Source organism: Sebastes fasciatus, chromosome 22 (assembly GCF_043250625.1).
Source record: "Sebastes fasciatus isolate fSebFas1 chromosome 22, fSebFas1.pri, whole genome shotgun sequence".
NCBI lineage: Eukaryota > Metazoa > Chordata > Actinopteri > Perciformes > Sebastidae > Sebastes > Sebastes fasciatus.
This window is the reverse complement of record NC_133816.1, coordinates 8,875,274-8,902,159: the sequence shown is the minus strand read 5'-3', so window position 1 is coordinate 8,902,159 and position 26,886 is coordinate 8,875,274. Positions and strand designations below refer to the sequence as shown.

The 26,886-nt window shown below is 36.9% G+C and overlaps 2 protein-coding genes and 1 long non-coding RNA gene across 3 annotated transcripts in view; 1 reads left to right on the top strand and 2 right to left on the bottom strand.

The window, feature by feature from the left end:
* Positions 1-15,354, top strand: part of LOC141760327 (uncharacterized) — a 40,501-nt gene extending 25,147 nt beyond the window's left edge. Inside the window, exon 5 of the long non-coding RNA XR_012592331.1 lies at positions 14,773-15,354. This is a non-coding gene — a long non-coding RNA (uncharacterized LOC141760327). The remainder of the gene's footprint in view (positions 1-14,772) is intronic.
* Positions 6,706-9,421, bottom strand: LOC141760909 (homeobox protein Nkx-2.6-like). The gene is made up of 2 exons (XM_074624018.1): positions 8,731-9,421; positions 6,706-7,389 (listed from the first exon to the last, which is right to left on the bottom strand). Exons 1-2 carry the CDS (start codon positions 8,927-8,929, stop codon positions 6,827-6,829), a joined length of 762 nt encoding a protein of 253 aa, XP_074480119.1. The 5' UTR covers positions 8,930-9,421; the 3' UTR covers positions 6,706-6,826.
* LOC141760323 (homeobox protein HMX1-like) lies at positions 11,608-14,741 on the bottom strand. Its single transcript, XM_074623004.1, has 3 exons — positions 14,415-14,741; positions 13,373-13,492; positions 11,608-12,047 (listed from the first exon to the last, which is right to left on the bottom strand). Exons 1-3 carry the CDS (start codon positions 14,635-14,637, stop codon positions 11,608-11,610), a joined length of 783 nt encoding a protein of 260 aa, XP_074479105.1. The 5' UTR covers positions 14,638-14,741.
* Positions 15,355-26,886: the final 11,532 nt, after the last annotated feature.

The following is a 26,886-nucleotide window of genomic DNA, read 5'->3' as shown; positions in this document are numbered from 1 at the left end:
GAGGGCACTTTGTCATGTTTTCTCCATTTAAGGGCACCCTAGAGGGCACTTGATCATGTTTTCTCCATTTAAGGGCACTCTAGAAGGCACTTTGTCATGTCTTCTCTACTGGAAGAGCACTCTAGAGGACACTTTGTCATGTTTTCTCTACTGGAAGAGCACTCTAGAGGACACTTTGTCATGTTTTCTCTACTGGAAGAGCACTCTAGAGGGCACTTTGTCATGTTTTCTCCATTTAAGGGCACTCTAGAAGGCACTTTGTCATGTTTTCTCCATTTAAGGGCACTCTAGAAGGCACTTTGTCATGTTTTCTCTACTGGAAGAGCACTCTAGAGGGCACTTTGTCATGTTTTCTCCATTTAAGGGCACCCAAGAGGGCACAGCATCATGTTTTATCTATCATAGGGGCATCCAACAAGACACTTTTGCGGCGTTATTTCCAACATGGAGGCACCAAGGGGGGGCGGTAGGACCCCCACCCACTGAGCCCACCAGTGCTAATATGATTGCAGTATGTACAAACATTGGTCTCCATTCACTCTCTGTGATCTAAAATGACTTCACAGGGACGTCTGATGGTAAAACGAAGCCATAGCAGTCGGGTCACATCTCCATATTTGCATGCTAATGGCATGAGAGAAACTCCCACCACAATCATTCAGTGGGACCACATCATCACTTGCAATTTGGGGATCAATGATTTCAAACAATAGCGCTCGGCATTCATGCATTTAACACAGAATGGAAACCATGTGCCGTGTGGTTCACTGATGGTCAAACTGGAGGAACGTGCTGACAGCTCTGGATGGCCTTGAGGTGCACATCAGCCCGGAATAACTCTGCCAGACTCGCAGCTCTATTTCTTTGTAGAAAAACAGTCTTTGTTGCCACTGTTGGCAGTAAGTCAATCGCATGTATTAAGCTACCCCACAATGCTCGCCAGTCATCGATAGCCCTAAATGAGTGCATATGGTGTCTTGGCTTTGGGCGTCTTTTTGATCAGGTTGAGATTTTAATGGATTTTTCTTCGCCTCTGACAGACGAGGGTGGGGGGGCAGCCCAGCCCGGGGCAGACTGCAGGCAGCCGGTGGGGTCACTTGAACCTTGTGGTTGCAGAGCAAAGTGCTGAGACACAAAGAGCCAACGCTGCGCTCACAAGTGTCCGACAGCGGGAGAGTCAGGAAGTCTGGCGACTGTAAACCCCACCCGACCCCACCACACCCCCCCGCCCATCTCAGACACACTCCAAGACACGCCAAGCGGGCACTTCTGCACACGAACCTGTACTACTGCACTTGTGAGGACATTTGTATTGACTTACACTCATCCTCTGCAGACTAATTTTAACTATAACGGCTCGATGTACAACCGCGACCTTTAACCCTTAATCCATAATTTAGAATTTAAAGGCACAATCTGTGATCCAACAAAAGTGTTACCCCACCACCCGAAAAAACACAGAATTATCACGAGAAGGAATCTGAATTATTGGTGTTTTATTATTAACTATTAGTGTTACATCATTAATGTTTGTAAAGGTCATTACACACCGGTGGTGTTTTTTTTCGTGCAATTAATTCACACGTCAACATAGTTTTTGGAACTGCTGTTTATATCATGAATTTCTTTTGGAACTCAGCCGGTTTTCTGAGTTTCGCACCACAAATAAAGGCGTCAACCAATCACGTTGTGCGGAACGGGTTGAGTTACGCCGATATTTATTAAACAACAACACGGAGGCTCCGTAGTTTGATCAAAGACGGCAGACTCCTTTCAACCTTGACAAATGATGCGCAGACTAGATCCACTCCTTCCGTTCTCTCCTTTCACAATAAAAGCCCTACAGACATGTAGTATTCACAGGCGACTTTTGCATTTTTGTGACGTTAATCATCACGCCCCAAAGCCTTAAAATTAGCCTTTATTTTAAAATATAATCAGATTAGAAATGCACAAAATGTTGATTTTCCCATCAATGATTAAAACTATAATTATTTAGGTGAAAATACTTTAAATCTATATGGTTGAAAAAAATACCGATCGGCCCTTTAACCCTAAAACCAAAAACACTATATTATGCACTAATATATCAGATTTAGTGATGTGCTTGAAAATAAAGTTTTTATAGTTTCTACATTATAAATCTGTAAACACAGGCACGCGCGCACACACACACACACACACACACACACACGCACATTCATACCTATAAACTAACTATTCTTTTCTGTGCTTGAAGGCTCAATTTTTGAAGTTGGAACATTTAAGTTTTTGCGTGTAAAACATTTTGTAAGTTTTTGCATTCATAATAAATTTACATGCAGAAACTTCAATACTTAAACTTTAACCAATTTAAGATCAGACATGCCAGCTTACAACACAGAGTTTGCAAGTAGAAACTTAATTGTGCAAACTCACTAAACTTAGATTACAGGTACAAAACTCTATTTTCAAGCACTACAACTTTGACTGCATTTTTGTCCCAGATGTGACGATGGAAACAGGTTTTTGTCTCTACAACGTGATGAATGTACACCACATAGTATATTCACAGATCTCCCAGTACACTCTCTATGAGGTCTCAGTGCATTATGGAAAAAAATATTTGACTTAAGACTTAAATTGTATCATGTTACTACCAAGAAGTCAACAATAATTGGCATGGTTCAAAATACATCTCACAATTAACACTATTATAGAGTTTCTGTAATTTTAATTGACAGTATATTCTACACCAGTTTTACTATATATCACTTATTTAAATACACTGTTTATTTCATGTCCTCAGTTATTCAGTATAAAGTGACTACAGTATAATAAATGCTATAAATCTAAATAGGATTAATGTGAATGGTGGTAAAGCCGGGAGATAATCGCTGTCCGAGTTGGATTATTGACATTTTAAAGGGCGTCCTGCGTGTCTGTTGGACAATAAGACGCTACAATCCAATTTAACTGTGTAGCATTAAAGGCTTAGAGGGATCTGCAATAGTTTACAGTTGGTACCATGCTATTAAATATGTAAAAATATATACTGCTAATTAGATATTATAGCTCTGTAATTACAAGGTTGCTCTCACTTAAATGTCACTTTGATTTGTTGAAATACACTGGTGCAAAAAAAATAGTATTAAAAAGAGAATTGCCCATGTTTAAACTTTTTTTTTTACTAGTTTTTTTATTTAAAAAGTGTCACTATTATTCTTCTTTTCTTTTAATATTTCAGATTTTTAGACAGACAAGATGAAATCAATATCATATCAATGCGTAAAAGATCCAAAGTGTTAAAGAGTAACTCCTTTCTTTCAATTTTTTGCATTTTATACTACAACATATTCAACAACAACTCATTTCCTTCTGAGTGTAATAATGTAGATACAGTAGAAACTCACCGTGCACTGCGAAGGTGGACAGGAATTTAGTAGAGAAAACAACAGATTTGCAGGCAGACTAAGTGGTTGAGTGAACAGGTTAACAGCGACGGGGCCTTGAATGGCTGTGACAGGGAGAAAGCAGCGAGAGGCTCCAGCTCTGAAGGGGGAAGTGACCCGGAAACGGTGTGTAAGTGCAGCTTGCTGGGCCCTTTAGGAGAAATCTCTCCAGAAGCACTGATGCAGGTCCACCTAAACACACATTTCTCTTATTTCTCTCACTTTTCTCTGCAGAGATGCATTACTCAGCTACACTCCTGCACGCTCATGCTCTCTAAAGAAAACCAGATAGTGGTTGAGCCTCTGACTGTTCATCACCAGACCTGTAACAAAAACGTGTAATTCTCTGATGAGAGCAGATTTTCAGCACTCGGTTGAGGAGAAAGAAAGAAAGAGCTTCTTGATGGTCAAGAACTGAAGTTGTCAGTCTAAACAGTGTGAATGCAAGTGACATTAGTCACATTGTAAATCTTGCTACACAAAGCTGATGATGTGTAAACTGTTCGACAATCAGTGCTCAGTGTTACGCAGTAGCCTGGTCTGTCATTGGTTGTTTCTGTTTTTCTACTCGTGTTAAGAAGCATTTTGCAACTTTATTTGTTCTTTGATTTAAATTGTGATTCAAGTAACGAAGTTTCCACGATATATAAAAGACTCACCAAGAGACTCACAGTCCAGTGGACCCAAAGACTGTGATTTTTGGTGTTGTTGTTGTTATAATAATATACTTATTGTCACGTTGAACAGAACATTTACAAGCAGTTGGCCGAACTTTGTCCCGTATAGCCTGACCTTTCTTTTATCTTATGATATCTTATCATCCATCCAGTCCAAATTATAAACGTATTGTGTTTCATATCAATTAGTTGTCCATATGTTTAAAAGCAGTAACTCAGGGTGTGATGGGAACTTTCTGTGACCGGCATATAAATGTTGATTTTCTACCACTTTTCTTTCTCATCCAGTGTTTTCTTTAATGCACTAAAGATTAACTACTGTCCAAAACATACCAGTAGATAATCTTAAGGGAACAAACCTTAACATATATCTATTTTTTCAATGTTAAATTTAATTTTAGAGGGGTAGATGTTCTTAAAGAATATGTCGTGAAGTTCTTCATTGGTCGAATGAAACACTACAAACATTAACCAACCTGATATGGTACATTTTACTACATTCTGTTAATTAATACAGTCATAAATTGTTGTGGACATTTTTTCTTTTCTTTTGTTTCTCCCCTCACTTGCGTAAAAAAAAGTCCCTCTGCTGTCTTTATAGATGTTGATCTGAAATTAGGCTATTTGTACCTGTTTTTAGCAGAAATGCCTTCAGTGGTAAAAACTAAAACTAAAAAAATCTTCTGTCCCACCACATGATATTTCACCTCACACTGCTGCTGCAATACTTTTAACAATCCAAACTGTATTCACTATATGTGTATAGGTATATCATTTAAGAATAGTCATATTTTAGTTTAGTTAAAGGCGAGATTTTGCCCCATTGTTTCCAGTTTTATTAACGTTAAGGGCAGTTTCTAATGAAATGAATGTCAGAGTAGAAAATGCTGAACAAAGTTACTTATGAAGCTACATGTAAATGGTTTCAACAGATTTGGTCTTTCGATAGATGGAGCAGGAAAATACAGACAAAAATGTCTAAATGCAGTTTTAAGAGATAAATGATCCAGTTTGCAAGTATTTGATTTTAAAAACACAGTTCAGGATGGAAACAATAATCAGACAGGCAGCAAAAAGGGACCATTGTGAGTTATTAAAAGTGAACATTTTACGCTTTGGTGACGACGAAGATGCTGATCACTAAAACAAAAAGTTTTATAAAGTTCTCTGTTTATGCAAGTAGGCTGAAGTACACTAAGTACATTTACTCAAGTAGTGTGATTCAGTCCAATTTTGAGGTACTTTACTTGAATATTTCCATTGTATTCCATTTTTTACTACACATTTCTGAGGCAAATATATTGTACTTTTTACTTAATTTATTTGATAGATTGAGTTACTTTGCATTTTTAGATTATTAACACAAAATATAAATCAACTAATAGATTATGATATATTATTATAGGTTAAACTACACAGCAATTTATAAAGTAGTTAAAAAATAGCCCGAACCTTTATACCAGCTGCAACATTAAAGTGCACATTAATGCATCAATAATCCATTAATCCAATATTCTGAAATTGACTATTCTGCATAATAAGTACTTTTACTTTTGGTACTTTAAGTATATTTTGATGCTAATACTTTTGTACTTTTAGTTAAGTAATATTTAGGATGCAGGACTTTTACTTGTAATACAGTATTTTTTCTACAGTGTGGTATTGCTACTTTTATTTAAGTAAAATATCTGAATACGTCATCCACCACTGTTTAGACACTATGATGCAATTAGCCTACAAGGTAAAAGTGAATAAATTAAAACTCAGAGAAGTGAACTATTGCTGTAATTTATATTCTGTGATAAAAAGCTAGGATTATTTCACAATGCACTTCATGACTCTCGACTTTGGCTCTGCAGAGGAAAAATCTTAACTTGAACTTTGTTGTTGCCTCTGATGACAGAATTGTATGCTTTCTAAACTGTCTTTGATTTATTACTCCCGACCAAATGCACAAAAAAAGGGGAAAAAATATCATGAAACACAATGAAAAGTCCAATGCGGAAATCGATTTGTTACTTTTGTCCAAATTCAGCTCGAGTCGACACACTGTCATTGCAAATATTACACTTTTTATTGCAAAATTCGTCATCATGATATACTAATAACTGTATTCACAGTTTAACAGTCCGTCATATGAAAAGGTCACGTGAAAACAAACGATAAGTGTTTAGATCATTAAAAACAACAACACCAATAATAAGGCCATATAAATACAAATGAAGTGTTGCCCCAAAGAAACTAATTTTTGTTTGAAAATTATTATTATTGCGTAGTAATAAAGTTGATGCAACATTAAGGTACATTCATTCAGATGACATTATACTGCGCGAAATAAAAAAAAAACTGCTCGGAGGAACTTTAATGCATGCACGTTTTTTCTTTCTATTCAAAATGCCCTAAGGAATAATAATGATAATGATAATGATAATAATTACAATAATAATAATAATAATGGTAATAACAATAATAATAATTATTATAATAATAATAATGATAATACAAATAATGATGATAATATAATAATAATAATAATAATAATAATAATAATAATAATAATAATATAAAAACAATTTGGAGAAGGACAAAAAGTGGCACATGCATGTCTTGGATTAGTTGATATGTTGACATCAAAATTGGGAGGATTTTTATGAAGTTAAAAAAACAAAACAAGAGAGAGTGTTTGTGTCCGACACTGTCATCTGATCCCAAAAAACCTCAGTCTGCGTCAAACAGGCCAAAGTATTTGCCAGTGTTGGAGAAGTAGATGTAAGGCGCTGCGGTCGCAGTCGGGTACACCACGGGGAAATGCATGGGTAACAAACATCCGCCCTGCAGCAGGCTGCTGCTGTCTTTGTAAAAAGTCTGTAATTGCACGTTTTTGCCCTGCTCTGAGAGCTGCTGCTCCTCCATGTCCGTGGACAGCAGCTGCCTCTTCAGCTTGTTGCGCCGGTTCTGGAACCAGATCTTCACCTGCGTCTCGGTGAGCTGCAGCGAGCCGGCGAGGCACGCTCTCTCCGAGCTGCTCAGGTAGCGCTTCAGGTCAAACGTGGCCTCCAGCTGGAAGATCTGTCTCTTGGAGAAGATGGTGCGCGTTTTCTTCTTCACCATGGCTTTAGAGTCCTCCACGGTGTTGGTTTGCTGCTGCTGCTGCTGCTGCTGCTGCTGGGACTTGTCCTCCTCGGCGGTGTGCTGCGCGCTTTGCACCCCGGGACAGGAGCCTCTGGTGTCGGTCAGAGGCGGGCTGTTCTCCCGATGCACTCTGCTGGGCTTCGTTTGCGCTGTGAAAGAAGTCATAGTATAGTAATTGAAAAAAAGTCAGTATAGTTTGTCGAACAAATATCATAAAAAAAGTCATAGTAAAGTATGGAAAAATAAAACGGCATAGTATAATATGTCGGAAAAAAAGTCATAGTATAGTATGTTGGAAAAGAGTCATAGTATAGTATGTCGAAAAAAAGAGAGCTTTGATGCAACGAAAAAAAAAGTCAAACTTGTTTTCTTTTCTGCGTGCAAACACATACACAAATAAAAATATAATCAGCGACTTATGATCCTCGATCTTCACCCCTATAATTTGATCCATCTTCATCTTTACGCACAACTCATGCAGGACACAAGTCATCCAGCATATAGTCTTTTCTCTTATCTCCCTTCAGGGTATGTTTATAGGCAAAGTTGTTTCAAGTTTCAAGTTTATTTGTCATATGCATTGAAAAGTACAGTGTACAGTGAAATGCAATGAAATGCAATGAAATGCCAATTTTACCCTGGCTCTCTCTCACAGCCCTTAAAATCTATAAATAGTACACTAGATAAATACTACAGTTAATAAGACAATACCTGAGAATAAAATTATAAAACAACCTAAAAACATCCATAAAACAATCCACAGCTCGGCATTCATTTAGTGCTACTGTTCAGTAGTCTGACCGCCTGTCTGAGGGTAAAAACTGTCTCTGAGGCGAGAGGTCCGAGCTCTAATGCTCTGTAGGCGCTTCCATAAAGGGAGATAAGAGAAAAGAGTATATATAGAATGAAACGACAAAACGAGCTTTGATGCAACGAAAAAAAAAGTCTAACTTGTTTTCTTTTCTGCGTGCAAACACATGCACAAATAAAAATAATCAGCTACTTATGATCCGCGATCTACACCCCTACAGTGTAATAAATCATGATCCATCTTCATCGTATTTATTGTCATCGTATTAAATACAACGAGGTTCACAGTTGACACTTCTGGTCAGTGCTTTAAAACAAATACTTGACAAGACTAAACGAGGCAGATAAAAAACATAAAACAGGTAAAAACACAAACACAGTTATAAAGCAAATAAAACAGCTAAAGTAGATGTAATAAATAAATATAAACCGAAGTGTCACACTAGAGGTATACAAATAGATGTAATGTAAACAGAGGTAATTGCACTTGTAAAATAGGTAGTTAATAAATAAAATGTAAACAAAGTTGCATTTGAGGTGTATATTGCATCAAAGGATATATTGCACAGATAAATTATGCACAATATTGCACAGAACTTTACGCACAGTTCTGCCTTCAAACATATCAGCCTAAAATTAAATAGTAAATACTTTCTTTATGTGTATAAATTCCCAGTTACCTGTCTCATCCCTCCTCCGGACGTCCCACACCTCCTCACATTGTAAATCCCCCTTCCATCCTCGGTCTCTCCGCTCCTCCTTGGACGCGTCGCGGTCCTTCAGGTTCAGGATGCTGTCAATAGTGAAGGTCAAAGAAGCGCTCCGACCCGGACCCGGACCCGGACCCGGGGCGTCCTCCTTGTTCATGCTCCCCGGCATTTCATCCGCTCGACCTCCGAGATATCCCCGAAACACCGACGCGCTCGTCTCCGTACGCTCCGAGCAGCATCGCGCCTCAGCTGCGACTATTGCGCGCAAGAGGAAGAGGTTGGAGAGCGAGGAGCGACCCGGAAGACTGCGGTTTCGCAGCTTGTGATTGGAGAGGGTTGTGGGGCAGGATGAGGGCGGGATGCAGATTTATACGTCTGGCTGCCATATTGGAGCTTTAAAGGTCCCATATCGTGCTCATTTTCAGGTTCATACTTGTATTTTGTGTTTCTACTAGAACATACATTCATGCTGTAATGTTAAAAAAACAACTTTATTTTCCTCATACTGTCGACCTGAATATGCCTGTATTTACCCTCTGTCTGAAACGCTCAGTTTTAGTGCATTTCAACGGAATTGCAACAGAATTGCTTTGCCCGGTAACAGTTTGGGTCCATGTTTACTTCCTGTCAGCTGATGTCATTCATATACACTGCAACAGGAATTAAACTGGGACACATTTAGAATGTTTATGTTTAAAACCGTGTAATGGTCTAAATATTGTATATTTGTGACATCACAAATGGACAGAAATCCTAACGGCTTGTTTCAAACGCACAATTACTGAATACGGGTTGTGTGTATTTCTCTGTATATTGAGCACTTCGATACTTTCACAGTATTTATATATCACTTAAACCTGTCTCACTTTTTACAATATGGGATCTTTAAACACTTTTCTGTCAGCGGAATTCACGCCTGCTGGTTTCATGCAGCCATACTGAGCAAACTGGAGACGTTTGAGCTGCTTTTATTTAGAGTTGGAGTCAGTAACACTACAGGGCTGCTTGATATCCATCTTTTTTCACATGACAAGCTTGACAACTCTTCAGGTCATGAGAATTAAAGGACCTAAAATATGTCTTTAAAACATTGTTTAACTTCCTCAAGTTCTCTAATGCTTCTATATTTCTTGAGACATGTAAACTTTCTTTATTCCAACATCTGAATTGGTTCATAGCCCTTTCTTAACTTATACAAGCTACCTTTCTTTGCAAATAAGGGCAGAAAACACTTTTAAAAAAGTTGCCTCGAAACCACCAAACACTTTGTGCATACATTTTTATTCACACGTGAACATATCGGTGTACAAAGCTCTGTATTAAAATCCTCTTAAATAAGAAATATGTGTCAAAGAATATTGCTTGTTTGTGACTTTTGATAGCTTCGAGCATGGGTACTGTACGTACCCATGCTCGAAGCTATCAAAAGTCACAAACGCATCTTTCAAAAACAATGTTGTAGATCAGTCCGAGGACACGGTGCTTAATATTCCCAAATTATGTGTGTATTGGGCTCAAATAAGTGTCACAAAGATTCAGGGCTTCTGTTATCATGTTGAGCCCTCATCCTCATCCTCATCTGCAACCGCTTATCCCGTTAGGGGTCGCGGGGGGGCTGGAGCCGATCCCAGCCGACATTGGGCGAAGGCGGGGTACACCCTGGACAGGTCGCCAGTCCATCACAGGGTTATCATGTTGAGGAAGAATTTAAATACCTCTGACTGTATATCACCCTGTGTAGCGACGACCTGAAGTACACATTAAAAGCAGAAATATACATTGTACACATTTACAATTTGAAAATGGAAATTTTGGCCCAGATTTTGACTGTAAAGCACACACACACACACACACACACACACACACACACACACACACACACACACACACACACTGAATTTGTGCTCAGATGTTCACGAACATCCGTTTTCTTGGTGTTGAACATTGAAATAGTTTGTGCACTAATTCTTATTTTTACGTTCTCAATTATTTTTTTACAACTAAAACGATTAGTTGTCAACTATTAAATTAATCGCCAACAATTTTGATAATCGATTCATCGGTTTGAGTAATTTTTTTTAAGAAAACAAAAGTCAAAATTCTCTGATTCCAGCTTCTTAAATGTGAATATTTTCTGGTTTCTTTTCTCCTCTATGACAGTAAACTGAATATCTTTGAGTCGTGGACAAAACAAGACATTTGAGGACGTCATCTTGGGCTTTGGGTAACACTGATCGACATTTTTCAGCATTTTCTGACATTTTATAGACCAAACAACTAATCGATTAATTGAGAAGATAATCGACAGATGAATTGACAATGGCAGATTGTTAGTTGCAGCCCTGGCTGATATACAGTACGTCATAGGTTTGCTTCACAAGCTCAAAATCTCATTGACCCTTATTTGACCCCACATGTGTGGGTCATCCATACAATATCTGTGAAAAATAATCACATAATAGAGCTCTGCTTGAAAGCTGTGTGACCTGGTGTGACACGTCCTCCATGTAGGCCGGAGGACTGCAGGACTGTGGGCAGCTCAAACAGCCAAAAACATCCGTCATAGTCACTACACTGAATGCCCAAATCACTTAAGGGGAAAACAACAGTGGGGGAGAAATAGTCTTGTTTTCAGGGTTTTAAAGCAGCCATTCAAGGATCTTTATGACCCACATCATGATCGTGATCCACCTTTAGTTGCTTCTAACTTGAACACAGGATAAATTGAGTTTATTTTCTGACTTTACAGGATCTGAAACTGAACTAAAATCGATATTTTTGCAGCATCTTTATTTGATTCATTGGTGTTTAAAGAGTCACAAGTAGGCTCGGCCTCCGCCCTTAAAGTCACACCAGTCCGGTCATCTGTGGCGTTATGAACGACACCGGGTGGCTGAAGTGGGAAGTCAATGGATAGCTAATAGAGCTGGAGAAGCCCACCACCGGTGACGTCACTTGAGGCAGGCCGGAAAGCGTCACGGCCGAGGCGACGTTTTCGCGATACAACACGGGAACTCTGACGACCCTCTGGGTGGCGGCGTAGGGGATGGCGTTGGCGCCACTGCCGCTGGCCTCCATGTCTGCGGTGATCTGCCTCTTCCACTTGTTCCTGCGGTTCTGGAACCAGATCTTGACCTGGGTCTCGGTGAGCTGCAGCGAGGCGGCCAGCCCCGCTCGCTCTGAGCTGCTCAGGTAGCGCTTCAGGTCGAAAGTGGACTCCAGCTGGAACACCTGACTCCGGCTGAACACGGTGCGGGTCTTCTTCTTTCGTGACGCTTTAATGTCACCTGAGAGGAGGAAGAGATTTGACTCAGTGGAACTGGATACAACTCCTCTAACAGTGCAGCTTTAAGGGTGTATCGATATCTGTATATATTGTGATAAAGTCTAAACTGTAACGTTTCTGGAAAGTCAATTGAGTATTGATAAAAAGATCAGTTTTGGGCCAATCCAGGGAATCAAATACCTGAAAAAATGAAGGTGTATACTGATTAATATTACCCACAATGCCTCTGTGATCCCAGGAACTCTTAGCTACACCCCTGCAATTTATATCCTCCTGAGACCCAGCCCATTGACATGTGTCCTCTGTAGTGGACATTTTGTGCACATGCATATCCTCTTACTCTTTTGACCTACTCCATCAACCCCTGGTGTATTGTAAAGAGGACATCCCAGGCTTTCCAGTGATATGGCATGTGTTTTTTGTTTTTTTTAATCAATTTGAAAGTATTCTTGGTTTAATATCACTCTACAGCCATAATCTGTTCATTTTTTTAGTCTTTCCACACTGAAATAGTCCTGTAGTCCACTACAGTGGACAATAAAAATAAAGTTTAACAACCCTAAATAGGAAGGAAATCATAAAAAAAGTAATTGGAAGACACTTTTTAACTCGGTTCCCAGGAGGATATATAAAACTTATATGGACTTTTGTTGCTGATATCCTGTGTAAAACGAATCAAACTCCATCAAACTAAAAAGTTCTGGAAACCTAAATCTTATATTTTTGGATGAGAACAACTATTATGCACAAGGAAGCGTTTCAGGAGGAGAGCGCATGCGTAGTGGACTATATTTTAGTGGACTATATTTGGTGTTGGATGTTTTTCATTCTAGATTTTTAACTGAAGACATGAGAGCCAAAGTGCATTAAGTGAAATTACCAGCACACTGTAGTGATGATCATTGTTGGATAACTTCAGGAACTGCACAGTACCAAAAAGGCAGGAGGCTTCTTGTTAAACGTCAGATTATATTTTAGATGGTGATTGATAAATGGGTTTTATGAAGAGCTTGAATTTGAGTAAACAGGCTAAAAACAACCAGATAGCACAGTATTTTACAAAAATGATGCTGCAGTTGACAATTTCAAAGATCCCCAGGAGAAGAGACCTGTTTTCAACATGAGAACTTACTATCAAAAGTGTAATTAAAGCAAAAAGTCAAACCTCAAACCAAAACGCTAATCTTTAATGTACTTTTTGACATTGAATACAGTTGTTGAACATTTTGCTCAGTGACAATAAACTAAGATACTGACATTTACAGTCACAATAGGACTATTGTTTGAATAATGCTTAAGTCAACATGTAGTGTGCTCTGACCTCACCTGTATCACAGCTGTCTTCTCGCGAGAAGCAGGAGGAGCGCGCGTCGTCCTCCTCTCTGTCATCCGTCAGACTCTCGTCCTCCTTCTCCTTGTCCGTGTGTTCATCCTTGTACGGTGGACCTACAAGGAACGTGGAGAAAATGTCCAGTAGCACATTCTGCACCGAAATGTGCACTTCCACGCTCCAAGATGATAAATAGGCATCAGAATGAGATTGCTGTGTGGATGCCCAACACTGTTGGTTCACTCTATAGGCTGATAATTGAAGTTGTCTGGGTGTTTTACGCACTGAGTAAGGGACAGTAAAACGTGCCACAGCCCATGTGTCATGTCCTCTTGTGGCCTATAAGAACCAGAGTGAGATGTTTTTTTATGAAAATTATAAATAAATGCTGGATTCTGATGTGTAGCCTCATTCTGGTTCAGGTGGTCAATTTAGACCTTTTACGCACGGATAGGTACAAGTTTTATATATACATTTGAGATAATTGTTGTCACGATCTTTATATCCAACCCTGTAAAACAGGTTATCATAAATTATCAGGCGAAATGAGAGCAATGATATACTCTTTTCACATTTTTTTTGTGGTAATTTAAGTGCTCTTTATTTATTTTTTTCACTAATATGTTTATTGGATTTACTTATTTTCACAATAACAATAAAAAACAAACAAAACAACAAACACTGGTAAAGCTCAGATGAAAAAAAAATGAATATAGGAGGTCATAGGAAATAGTCCATATAGTACAGGGAAGTCACAGGATATATGAATTCATGTTCAAGAGACTCCTTGTGAGATAATAAGGAAGAGAGTTCAGGTCCAATATAATTCAGATAAGGCTGCCAACATATTGTGGAACTGATCTACTTTGGCATGTAGAATATTTGTGAGATATTCCAAAGGGACCATCTCAAATATCACTTTTCGCCAGCCTTGGACAGAGGGTTTCTTATCACTGATCCACTGTTGGAATATATTTTTTCTAGCATATTTTTTCATCTGATGAGGACAAAAATAGAAATCTGAACAGGTGCACTCACTTCCTGAGTTGTCGTCCTCTGTGTTTGGTGATGTCCCTCTCCAGTTCAACACTTCACCGCCGTCCAGTCGGTGTGTCTCCGGTACCGGACAGACCACCGAGCTGTGGACGGTAACTTTGTCCTCAGATGGAGTCCTTCTGTGCACAGTCCTCAGCAGGTTCTCTATGAAAAAAGACGAACCTCTCGTCTCCAGCTTGGATCTCGGTGCTTCATCGTCAAGCATGTTTACTTTTTCTCTCCTTCTCCAAGCATGCAGCTTTCACCTTTTAAAAAAACAAACAAAAAAAAGTAAAATTCCCTGATCTGGATTTTTATAAAATCCTCATCCTCATCAATGCGTCTCGTTGTTTCCATCCAGATGTGTCTTCTTCTTCTGCTGCGCGTGAAACATCCCGACGCATTCCATGCGTTCCACCGAGAGCTCGAGCCTCCGCTGTATAAAAGAGATCCAGACTAAAATATAAGGAATTAACTCCAGAAGAGGAACTGTCTCGTTGTCCGGATCTTGTGGTGTCTGCTGTGTGATAGTCTGCCTGCAGGGACCGGAGAGATGCTGTCTGTATTTAGGTCAATTAGAGGAGCAGAGATGCAGCTCTGTGCTCGGGGCTGGAGATGGAGATGGAGGAGAAAAGCTTCATGGAGAATGGCACAGTACCGCCTATTGGTTACATCTGTCCATGCACACTTTACATTCACTATGCGCACTGTAAAAACCTCTTATTCTCTCACTTCTGACTCTTATTTCTAGCCACAAAAATCATTCAAATCCATATTTGTTCATAAAAATGCACTTGCTTTACTTACTTTTAATTAATTATTAATATAAGCTTGATTATTTCCATTATAGAGGAAAAAAGTATTTTTCTTTATCGTAATGAAAATGTAACGAAAACTGATTCTGATTCCTTTTTTTCATCTGCTCAATTGACAAAGACGAGCACAAAAATAGCGTGAATAAAAATAAATTATATAAAAAGAAGTGAAAACATTAAGGAAAAAAAGCTTGGTTTGTGCTACAAATTATTATTATTATAAATATTATTTTTGTTGGACTTTAGAATATGCCTTTTAAAAAAGAGCAACTGTGCATTATGAAGCATTATATGGCCAGTCACATTTTAACCCTTTACAGCTGAATATATTTTTTTATTTAATATCTGTTATATTGATTCTATAAGCCTAAGTTGTTTAATTTGTATTATTTTATTTTTGTTAAGTTAGTCAGCTCTATAAGGTCTATAAATCTGCTGTAGGGTGTGATTTAATATCTACCTCTTGCATAAAAAAAAAAAAAAAGATTAGGCCTACATTGTTTAAAGATCCCCTAAAGACATGCTTTAAGAAGTGTAAAAATAGGCTACTAATTAATCATTTGTGTCTGGAATTTTTTTAAAATTTTTAATTAAATCACATCTGCTCCTATCTATCAACATGCAAATATTAAGTACTATACACCAGATGTCTTCTATTTCCATATCATGTTTACGTTGCATACCGGATCATGATTGGCTTACAAACTAGTTGTGATGTCACAAATTATGCTCTTATGACTCATCTAAAACTCAGATTTAAGGTGAGCACACAGAAACTTTACACCTTTTTAGCAGTTGTATGTAAAAAAAACAATGGTTTTCTACTGTTAAATGCTGCACAAAGTCAATATAACAATAAACAAAACACATTTTTGAGTAGGCTTTAATAGTTCATCACTTGCACAAAGACATTCTCCTGTAAAAAAAACAACATACTAGTTCACAAAATAATTTATGTTTATGAGCGATTTGTTTGTTTGCAACACGCATCAACACTGGGAACATGTTATATTTCCCTCCCAGGCCTCAAAATACTGTCACTTTCACACTGACTGGCAGGCTGAGACAGAAATCTTTATAAAGCCTAATATGAACACTCAAGTTTAGCTTATCCTTGAAAAATAAATGTCTTTTTCTTTTCTTGGAAAGAGCCTCTGCCACCTTAAATGTCCGTAGATGGACTGCCAGCGTGTTCCAGCTTAACATGAGTTAATTAATGCTGAAGGTGGAGAATGCTTGGTCAGCTCCGAAGCTGTGAATGCTGGAGTGAAACACCACTTCCTTTGGAGTTGTAATAGGATTTAAACACTGCGAAAAGCTTACTTTCATCTGTAAGTAGCCTTGAACAAAATGCTCAGAACATTCCAGGACAACATGTTGATCAACCTTCATTGAATCAAACTCTTTTCCTACTTCTCTTTTGTGAAGAAAACATCTCACAACACTGCAAGAAACACAAATTAAAGTATCATAAAAGAGGAAAGTGAACAGAGTGTTAATCTGTCAGTGGATGAAATCCCTGTACAGCTGACCAGAGAACAACAAACCGTTTGTTTTCTCAGAGGAGAGTTAGTGGCACAATCGTTCTCCATTGTGCCACTAAATTGACTTTATTTAAGCCTCTTTTGCAAGTAATAGCCCATCAACCTAATACTCTGGGTGTAACACACACACACACACACACACACGCGTTTTTACACAAATTCCCAAATTACAAGAGGACTGAACATAAACGTTTAAGACATAAACTCATTAGTCAACATGCTTTATGTATATGTATCATTGTCTGTTCTATGTAGCCTGAAGTATAAATGCAGTATGGTGCTTAGTTATAGCTGTTTGTAATTCATAATAAGGGTTATTTATAGTATTATATTGTGGAAATTGTATCCTAATCTGGTGTTTGTGCTCACTGTTTTGAGGCTGTTTTTTGTTAAAGTTGAAAGAATTTGGTTTATAATGAAAACACTCCAGCAAAACTATTTAATTATTTAAAGCAATGTACACACAGGATAAATAACATAAAGATTAAGACAATAATCTCCAACCTTTTTGGTTTTTGACCCCTTAAAGCCTCTGAAAACGTGGTTTCAAATATTAAGAATTTCTCTATAAAATTAGATATTCATAACTGAATAAGTAACAATTAAGTTTTTAAAAAAAAGAGTTTAACACTCACAAGCTAATCAGCTTCGTCAGGGCTGTGTTGGTGTGTTTTTTATCAGATTTGATTGACGGTAACCAAACAACCTCCAACTGTTGTCAATTTCTGGTTCAAACGTTGCTGAATCCTGATTGGTGCATGGAAGTACGTGACATCACATTCTTCCCAAATGAAGCCCCGCCCACCTCACACCAGTGTTTAAAAGCACAGAGACCAAATGAAATGTGTTAATCTCTCGTGTGAAATATCCAAAACCGTTGTAACTTTTGCATAAAACAGCGTGTTCGTGTAGGAACCATCACTCGTAGCGAGAAGCTGATGGAGGTAAATATAGTTTTCAGGGCCTTTAAAGTAAAACGGTGTCCATTTTCAACCCCTCATCATAGGTTGTGATTTCTGATTTCTTGACGTTTTTCATTTTAATAATTTTTATTGGCTTCAAGAGCTACACCTATCCAATATTTAAAAAGAAAAGAACAAAGATAAGAGAAAAGCCTGAGGAAACTAAATAGACTTTTTTTGTGTATGTGTAGCAGAAATGCAACTTTTCTTCTTCTTTCCTATCTTCACGTGACCCCTCAGATTTATTTGATGACCCCATTGGGGTATCGTGACCCCCAGGTTGGGAACCACTGGTTTAAGATGATCCAGATGTGATTTCCAGCCATGTTGACAACTTTTTTTATTTAGTATTCAGATGTTGGTTGGAAATAAGTCCCAAAATGATTTGATATCTGGTTGTTTGATTGGTCTCTGATGAAGTTCACTACTTTTTTTTGCAGTGTTTTTCACTGATTTTGTGCACTTTTGTAACTGAAGTGTTTTTCGCCTGCTTTTTAAGTGCACAGTAATTTGTCTGTGGTCTTTCTATCTGGCTTTAGTGGAAGTATATTGTGTCATTACACAGTTATTGGTCAGCAGTTCATAAAGTCATACAGAGAGAGAAATGTTATCAAAGGCAACAATCACTTCAACTGACCTCACATCCTATTAATCTGGAACTATTTTGCAGGCTGTAAAAAAAATAGTGGCGAGCCCCATGTTACAGATGCTTGCATGCAGTTGAGGTGTATTTAAAATATGCAGAATGATGGAAAATGTTGCTTTCTGCTGCAACAATAATTCAGACTGACATGTTTTTGTGTCACTTTTGAAGCAAAGACGATCTCGTGCCACAATAACAGAACACTTCCTCTCCTGTCTGGCCTCGTTGTGCAGCATTGCATGGAGGCATGTTCAGGATCTCTTAATTAATGGTGGCAGTGCAGCTTCACAAGGGTAGATATGATGCAATGAAGGACTTAACCTCAACATTTCCTGCCGCACAAACGATCAGGATAAGGACTCTTTTCTAGTACTTATTGTTTAGAAATGCAGTCAAACTTCTAATTCATTTGATTTAAAAATAAACTCACAGTTGAGGAAGGAAAAGCAGGTTTGTTTACTAAATGTTCACCTAGACTCACTTCATGCATTTTTACCTACTTTTAGGGTTGTACGATATGGCCGAAATCTTCTATCCCGATATAGGTCATTTTATATCTCGATACCGATATATATCGCAATACAGAGTGTTTTCTGTAATTCAATAAATAAATAGTCTACATGAAATAAACCCACGGTAAAGCCTATTTTTGTATACTCCTGTGGGAATTAAATACTTGACAATTGAAAAGTATTTTCTCATTTTAAGAACTTTTGTGCAAAATGAACATAACCGTTTCAAGTGTAATTATAGAGGAAAAAAAATATTTCCAGATATACACTGACTATGTTTACATGCATGCACACAAATACAGAGTTATCAGATCAAAACAATAGTTTGATTTAACGGAGTTTGATCAGATGTTCTGAGAGATTTCAGTTAGTGTGTGCTTGTTATTATCAATTTCGACGGAGTAATCTTGTATCACGATATCTCGATATTTGATTTCATCACGATACGATTCCAATGAAAGATGATAAATTATCATATTGAATTATCGCACAGCCCTACCTACTTTGTTAAGAATTATTTCTTGTGATGGAAGAAGAAAGTAGATCCTTTTCATAAGTAAAAAATAGCACAATGTTAAAAATACTTTATTTTACTTTGTTAAAAGTACAAAAGTGTCATCTGCAAAATGCACTTAATGTATAAAAGGTGAAAGCACTCATAAAGCAGAGAATATATTATTATTATATATATAAAATTATTATATTATCATTGCTGATGCATTAACATGTAAGCAGCATATTAATGTTGTAGCTTGAGGTGCACTATTTTATTTTTATTGGGTATTTAATAAAAATGCATGATATTTTATAGACTATATGTTTTGTCGGTAAAAGTATAGTTGTACAATATTTCCTTCTAAAATGTAGTGGAGTGCAAGTTTAAAATGCATTTTAAATGCAAACTGCACATTATTTAAATACTTTTTTCTTTCCACCACTGACTATTTAACTATTTTTGACTCTTTGAACAACATAAATAGTTAATTAAACATTAGCTCTATAATGAAATAAGGACAGAAAATCTCATCCCGGTCCTTCTCGCTGATTACTTTGATTTCCTGACGACAACTCGTCCAAAACAAAAGCATCATGACTCCAATACATATGGGATCATTATCAGTGTGTATATATGTTTGTCTTCCTGCAGGATGGGAATCACTGTATTAATGGGGGAATCCCCCACATCATTACTGATGGCACTATAATGGGCCTCTGTGGCGACGCGAGCTGTAGAGGTTAAAGCCATGGCCTACAATGCAATAGTGTATATGAGGTCAGCGAGGGCCAGACATCTTAGGTCGGCCCTAAACAGAGCCAGTCAACCAGAAGGCCCCTTTAAGCCACATCAAGCGTGGAGCTATTGACGAATCGGTCTGAGCTCTCCTGCAAACTCACCGTCTCTGTTGTTGTTTTTACTTCACCACTAGCACTCCCTTTTTTAATTTTTCTTACTCTAAATGCTGAACTAGTTCCCATCAGATGAGATGTGTTTCCCTGGCTGTTTGTGTCAAATAGGTCAACATTGGACCCTGCGTGAAAACAGACCTCCAGGCTCCTGCTGTCACTTATCAGAAATGCCTTTTAATCTGCGTTTTATACCTGCTCACAAACTCCAAAAAGAACACTCCACATTACGAGCATTGAAACTGACACATACTTCTCCTGCTTAATCCCTATTAGCCCTCACCTTACTGCATCCGGAGCCCTAACTCATCTGGACGAACCAAAAAGGCATTCTGGGAGTGTTTGGTTTATTGTAAAAAAAAAAAAAAGCCTCTGCGGCATTTTAACAAAACTAATGTTGTTTTTCGGTTGTTTTTCTGTTAGAATTTTATCTCTCAAGCCTGGAAAGAAAACACATTAGAGCCTTGGCTGGAATAAACTATTAATGCCTGTTTGTTTAACCCTTGAACGGCAAATTAACCCCTGTTAGAGCCACCTTGTCAGCTCAGCACAAAGGAGGGAAAAGGCTTGATATTTTAACCACATTATGGCCTAATGCCACACATCCCCACCCCTTTCTTTGTGCCTGCAAAACATTTTCCCCCTTTTTAAAAGCTAAAAACCCTTCATTATAACACAATTTAAAAGGGTTTTGCTTAATTTCCATGCACTTATTTACCTTTATTATCAGGAAAAAAGTCAATCTTTGGCTCTTTCCCATGCATGTTAAAGTGATCAAGGTTAATCACATAAGATAAGTGCAGCCGCCAGCAGGTATACCTACACAGGAAACATGTTTTATCCCTGTGGGTGCGGGGTGGGAACTAAGGAGCACTTCTGATGGATTACAGGCCCACCACAAATACCGGGGCTTATGGGACATCAGATCAATGAGAACACATCAGCAGCTTCCCTGTAATACCACTAATGTCTTTAGCTGTGCCAGGAACTGGGGTCAAATGTTAACATATAGCACTTGATTCTTTGGGATAATTTCAGTTGAATAACAATAATTGAAGGTTATTGATAATGCTCAAACTTTAAAGGCTTTTTCTTGATGTCTAATAATAGAGCCTTTTTTCCTCCCTGGTGTCCCGAGCACACACTATCTGACCCCCCGAGGTTCAGATCGTTCTTACATGCAAACTTAAATAAATCTGCAGAAAAAGATGCTCAAATAGAGGAATCGCGTGAGAAAGAAGCACGCTGAAAGGTAGCAGCTGACTGCCGAGGAGAGTGCACTGCCCCCCAAGGTCAAAGCACTTCTGTCATATTAGCTTATACATAGGGTCCATATTTTTTAATAAATCATGGCCCTGAAGATGTAGCTGGGAGCACACGACGGGCTATTAGAGCTGTAGTAAAGCATGCCTGTGGGCTTCCTCCTGTATTACTGCTGAATTACACCTAATGAGGGAAGTTAAAGTGTCTCATTTGGATCATATGCAGTTTGGAGATGCAGTATATTATTGTCAACCTCTTGAAATTAAAATTACTCAATTTTATAAAGTTATAAATCTACTGAAAGAGCTATACTATTACTGTTAATTAAGCAAACTTATAAAATTATGTAGGCCTAATGTTTACTAGATAAGGGTTTGTATAAAAAAAAAAAGTATTTATAATAATATTTATAATGATGATTTAGACCTATAGGAAACAAAGCCTATATAGGTTATAAATAACCATTTTTTTCTCCACTGAAAACATAAAAAAAAGATTGTATATGTCCATTTATTCTCTTTGATTATGGGCATTTGATATGATTAAACATAAATGCAGAGGGGCAGGGCCAGAAAAAGAGTCCACTTTAATGTTTGCCTGCAGGACACAGTCGTGTTTTCACTCCTCTTGTCACGCGAGTCCTCCGCGCACTGAATGCGGCTGCATCGAGAGTCACTGTCGAGTCACTGTGGCACGTTGTAGTATGCAAAAGAAGCTTTTTTTTTAACTCCTTATCCATTAAACTTCAACAAAAGTTTTTGAGCAGATTTAAAATGCGCCTGTTGTGCAAGTTTTTGTTGCGTTATACTGGAATAAAATCTATATACACCCTTAAAAACACTGAACCTATAGGGACTATATTTCGAGGAAAGTATATACCTATAGTAAAATTAGATTTATTTTTGTGAAGATTTATTTAGTAGATTCTCTATTTATTTTATATAATAAAATAATTCACATGATTTAATTAATGTATAAATATATATATAAAGTCTATTGTATTCTTTATGTTCTTTAAATTAGATTGGTAACTATATAACATGGTGGCTGTAATTTTAGTAATTAACGTCGGCGGAATGATATGATAATGAGGTGATGTGTCACGTTCGTTGTAAAAAGTTATCGTCAAGAAGCTTAATTCGGTAACTACAAGTTTATAGTTAGCACTATGAGTAACCAGCGTTACACCATTTATTTTATTATTATTATTATTTATTTTTTAAATATATATTTTTAAATATATATTTAATTTATATATTTTTTAATTTTAATTAGAGTATATATCACGTAATTTTTTATTAAAAACAACTTTTTTTTTTTAGGGATGAGGCCTACAGGCTATTTTAACATAAACTCTGATCCCTATAACCAGCAGTCGGTCCACCTTCACAAACTTATCTTTTGCGGCCAAACTTTTCTCAAACTCAAACTCAAACCTCACTTTAAAAGTGCAGTGAAGTTGAGATGAAGTGTCAGAGTTATTATCCTACATTATAGCAGCCCAGTATACTATTACAGCTTACTGAACACACCAGTAACTCTTAAGGTAAAGTTGCTCTGATTTAAATACTTTATTTATTCATTTATTTTATTATTTATTCTCCAAAAAATGTGATAAACTCATGCAGCGTTAAATTAACAGGTTGATGTGAATCATAAACAGACTGTGGTTCTGCTCTGTTCTGATTGGCTGAGCTGAAAACACGTTAAAATAGCGGATAAACAGAAAACGACCACATTTAAAACTTTACAAAAAAATAAATGAAAATAACTTAGAAAGAGGTGAGAATTTTAAATTGTCGGAAAAACTTATATATATATAAATATATATATATATAAAAAAATATATATATTTTTGACAAAAATAAATAAACACGTTTCTCTGCAGGAGGCTGTAGACAATACTTTTTTTGCACATGCTCTTTTGGAAATTAGACAACATTTTGAATCTATTCTGCATCTTAACGCAGTTTACACACATTTTGTTCCCTAATTTCTGTTGAGCTACTAATTTTTAAAGACAAATAATTTTTAAATTTTTTTAATTACATTTTTTAAAACTTTTTTTTATTTTTACTTTTTGAGGAAAAAATAAAAAACAACACTTAACTGGTCTAATATGAAAAACAAGGAACTTGTAATTATGAGATTTATTTAGGTTATATCTAAACATCTGTATTGGATGTTTACTTCCATGGCTTTAGGGTTTATAACACTGCTCACTCACACTGTAACTTTGGATGGTGAAAATCTCTATTTGTATTGAAAATTATTTTTGAAACAGTTACTTTTTGATGAAAAAACATTAAAAAAAAACAACCCTTAACTGGTCTGTTATGGAAAAACAAGGCAAAAAATTGTAATTATGAGATTTATTTAGGCTATTTCTAAACAGATTAATTGAATGTTTACCTCCATGGCCTTAGGTTTACAACACTGCTCACTCACACTGTAACTTTAGATGGTGAAAATGAGCTCTAGATATGAAAAAAACACTCATGCAGTTTATCATTCGCTCACATCTGAGTTAAATTTCTGTATAAATGCTCACTTTTGTTGACACGTAATATAATTATATCAAATCCTGGGAAACAGGCCCACTATTATGGCACATTTTAACATATTATATCAAAATAAAAGCAGAATGTGTCCCACATACAGTAAACAGGCCAAGTTGTAAAGTTCATCACATTTAAAGCATAAAACAACACGTGTTTCTAGTTAGAACAAAACGAACCAACAAATAGATGAGAGACATTTTCTGGAAATGGCCAACACACACGTTTAGTTTAAACACATGCTGCAGTGTGTGTGTGCTAATAATCTGGATGGTGTGACATGAAAGAATCGGGCTAATTTGAAGTTGTTTCAGAGGGAGTCGGAGAGGGAGGTCAGGTCACCACTGTCACAGCCTGAAGCTGTTTTCAAGGCTGGGAGGCCTAAAACTCGACGTATTGTAAAATCTGTTGTTTGAATTCAGTGTGTGGAAACTGAGAAAAGGGCGCTTTCATCTGCTGCCTGTTCGTGATTAATGTTACTCTGCTTTATATCACTTAATGTGAGGAAGACAAACAGAAAGAGGAAAGATGTCACACTGTGTCAGGATTTGATTGGTGTGAAAGTTTTATTTGCGATAATATACAGCTGAAATCATTTATGCAAACAAAAGGGAGTCCTTGTTCCATAAACATCATATGGACACTTCTAAAATCCAAGTTTGGAAAATGTATCTGTAAAACAAAGCTAATTTTATCGGTCATAACAACAATACAGTATTTTACTCCTACAGTCTGCCAGCTGAGGGCAGCAAAGCTCAATTTGTACAAATCAATAAGTGTATTAATAGAATAAGATAGTTGTTTTTGGTATGGATTATATGGAGAGCCACTGTCAATAATATGGAATGATTAATATGTATTCATCTATATTATTTTTTCTTTATTTCAATTTTTTTCCTGAACCCATAAACCAAAAGTATCTCTTGTAAAGATCCTAATGAAACCAACATGATAAAATAAGTTGCTTTTGTGTTCATAATTACATCCACTGTGAGGAACTGAGGAAAAATACATCAGATTACAGCAATGATGGTATTTATCTCTTTGATAAATTTGAGTTATAACACATTTAGAAATTAGTTTTGAAAGTTCATTGTGCTGCCACACAGTCCAGTCAACTGCAGACATCTACATGACTCCTGCATAGTGAACTTATCTCATGTTTGTAACACTATACCTCTGTCACTAGATGGCAGCGTTATACTTTAGTCCGTCACGGCTCTTTTGCTCAAATGTCTCAATTATTGTGAACCGTTGCTTCTGAGGGATTCAGTTCAATCAGCCCTCGCCCAGCACAAGGGGAGAGACACAAGATGAAGCTTGATAGACAGGAAACACTTCAAAAGACATCACAGGATCACAATCTGCTGCAAGTCACTGACTCCAATGAGTGCAGTGTGATGGGGATTTAAAAAAATGCATTATTGTTAAAAGTCTGGATTTTTTGGCAAATTGTAATGACAAGTAATTAAAGTTATTCGACCAGTGTTTATGTTGAATTATTATATTATTTTTAACTTATATAATTACATTCCCAAATATAAAATGTAATATAAACCAACCAACCAACCAACATGCTATTAATCCTGAAATATCTTTGACATTTTAGATTTTTTTTTTTTTTATATTGGAGTATAATGTCTTTGTTACAAAACAAAAAATTCAGCTAATTGGATCCATCATCACAAGACTGTAATTCAACATAATCACTCATTAGTGGCCCAGTAAATTATTGCTGGTCATCGCAATTTACCAAAGAAGCTTAACTTTTAGTATCACATTCAATCTGTTATCATTGTTAAAATCATTAACAAGCCTCATATTCAGGACATGAATCAAGCCATACAATGGTGACTCAGTGGGCTGAGCAACATGGTCGGATTAACCTTTTCGGGGACCCCTGGGCAAACATTTGTTGTCGGCCCCTTGCGGACACCCCAATTCCACCCATAGCTACGCAACAGTCTGCACATAGCACCTTCATTATACATCCAACACTCATAAAACCTCAGGGCCAGGTAGTCTTATTCCACTTCTGTTTGGTCAATTCACTTCAACGTGGCTTTATTGGCATGAAAGTTTAAAAAAAACAGTGTTGCCAAATCATCAGAATACAAAAATATAGTAAGTAAGTTTTCTGTTTCAAACACAACTTTATTTACGCAGACAATATAAATGTTTTAAAACTACATTTTGACCGAGACAGGGCCCTGTCATTAGTTTATAATGGTGGAAGCAGCTTAGCTGATATTATATTTTAGTGGTATAATTAAATTATTAAAAAAAATTCACATGTACTGAACCTGGGACTTTTAGGCACTTGTATTGATTAGTCATTTTGTACAGTATTAATACTAAATTTCATAGTGAATATTTTGGTTTAACTGCAGTTTATACATTGATGGGATTGTAGAAAAATAGTGGTTTGCTTTGCTAGATTAAAAATGAAAGTTCACCTAAAAGTGCTCATGAGTAAAAGCTTGGCTCTACAATGTACTGATTATAAAACCCAGAGTCTGAACAATTATTCCTCTCAAAAATGTTATATTATTAAGCATTTATCTTCAAGTATAATCATGTCGTAGGTAGTCTAATAATGTATATTTACATTTAAAATTACATAAAGTTGAAGTACAGTCATCGTGAAATTTCCCTTTTGAATGTAAAAGAGGTGAAAGAATAATGTACAATACTTTATTTTCTTACCTACTACTCTGAGTTTAAGTGTTGTAATACAGCATATTGAAATGTATTCTACCGTAGGCACAGTTAGT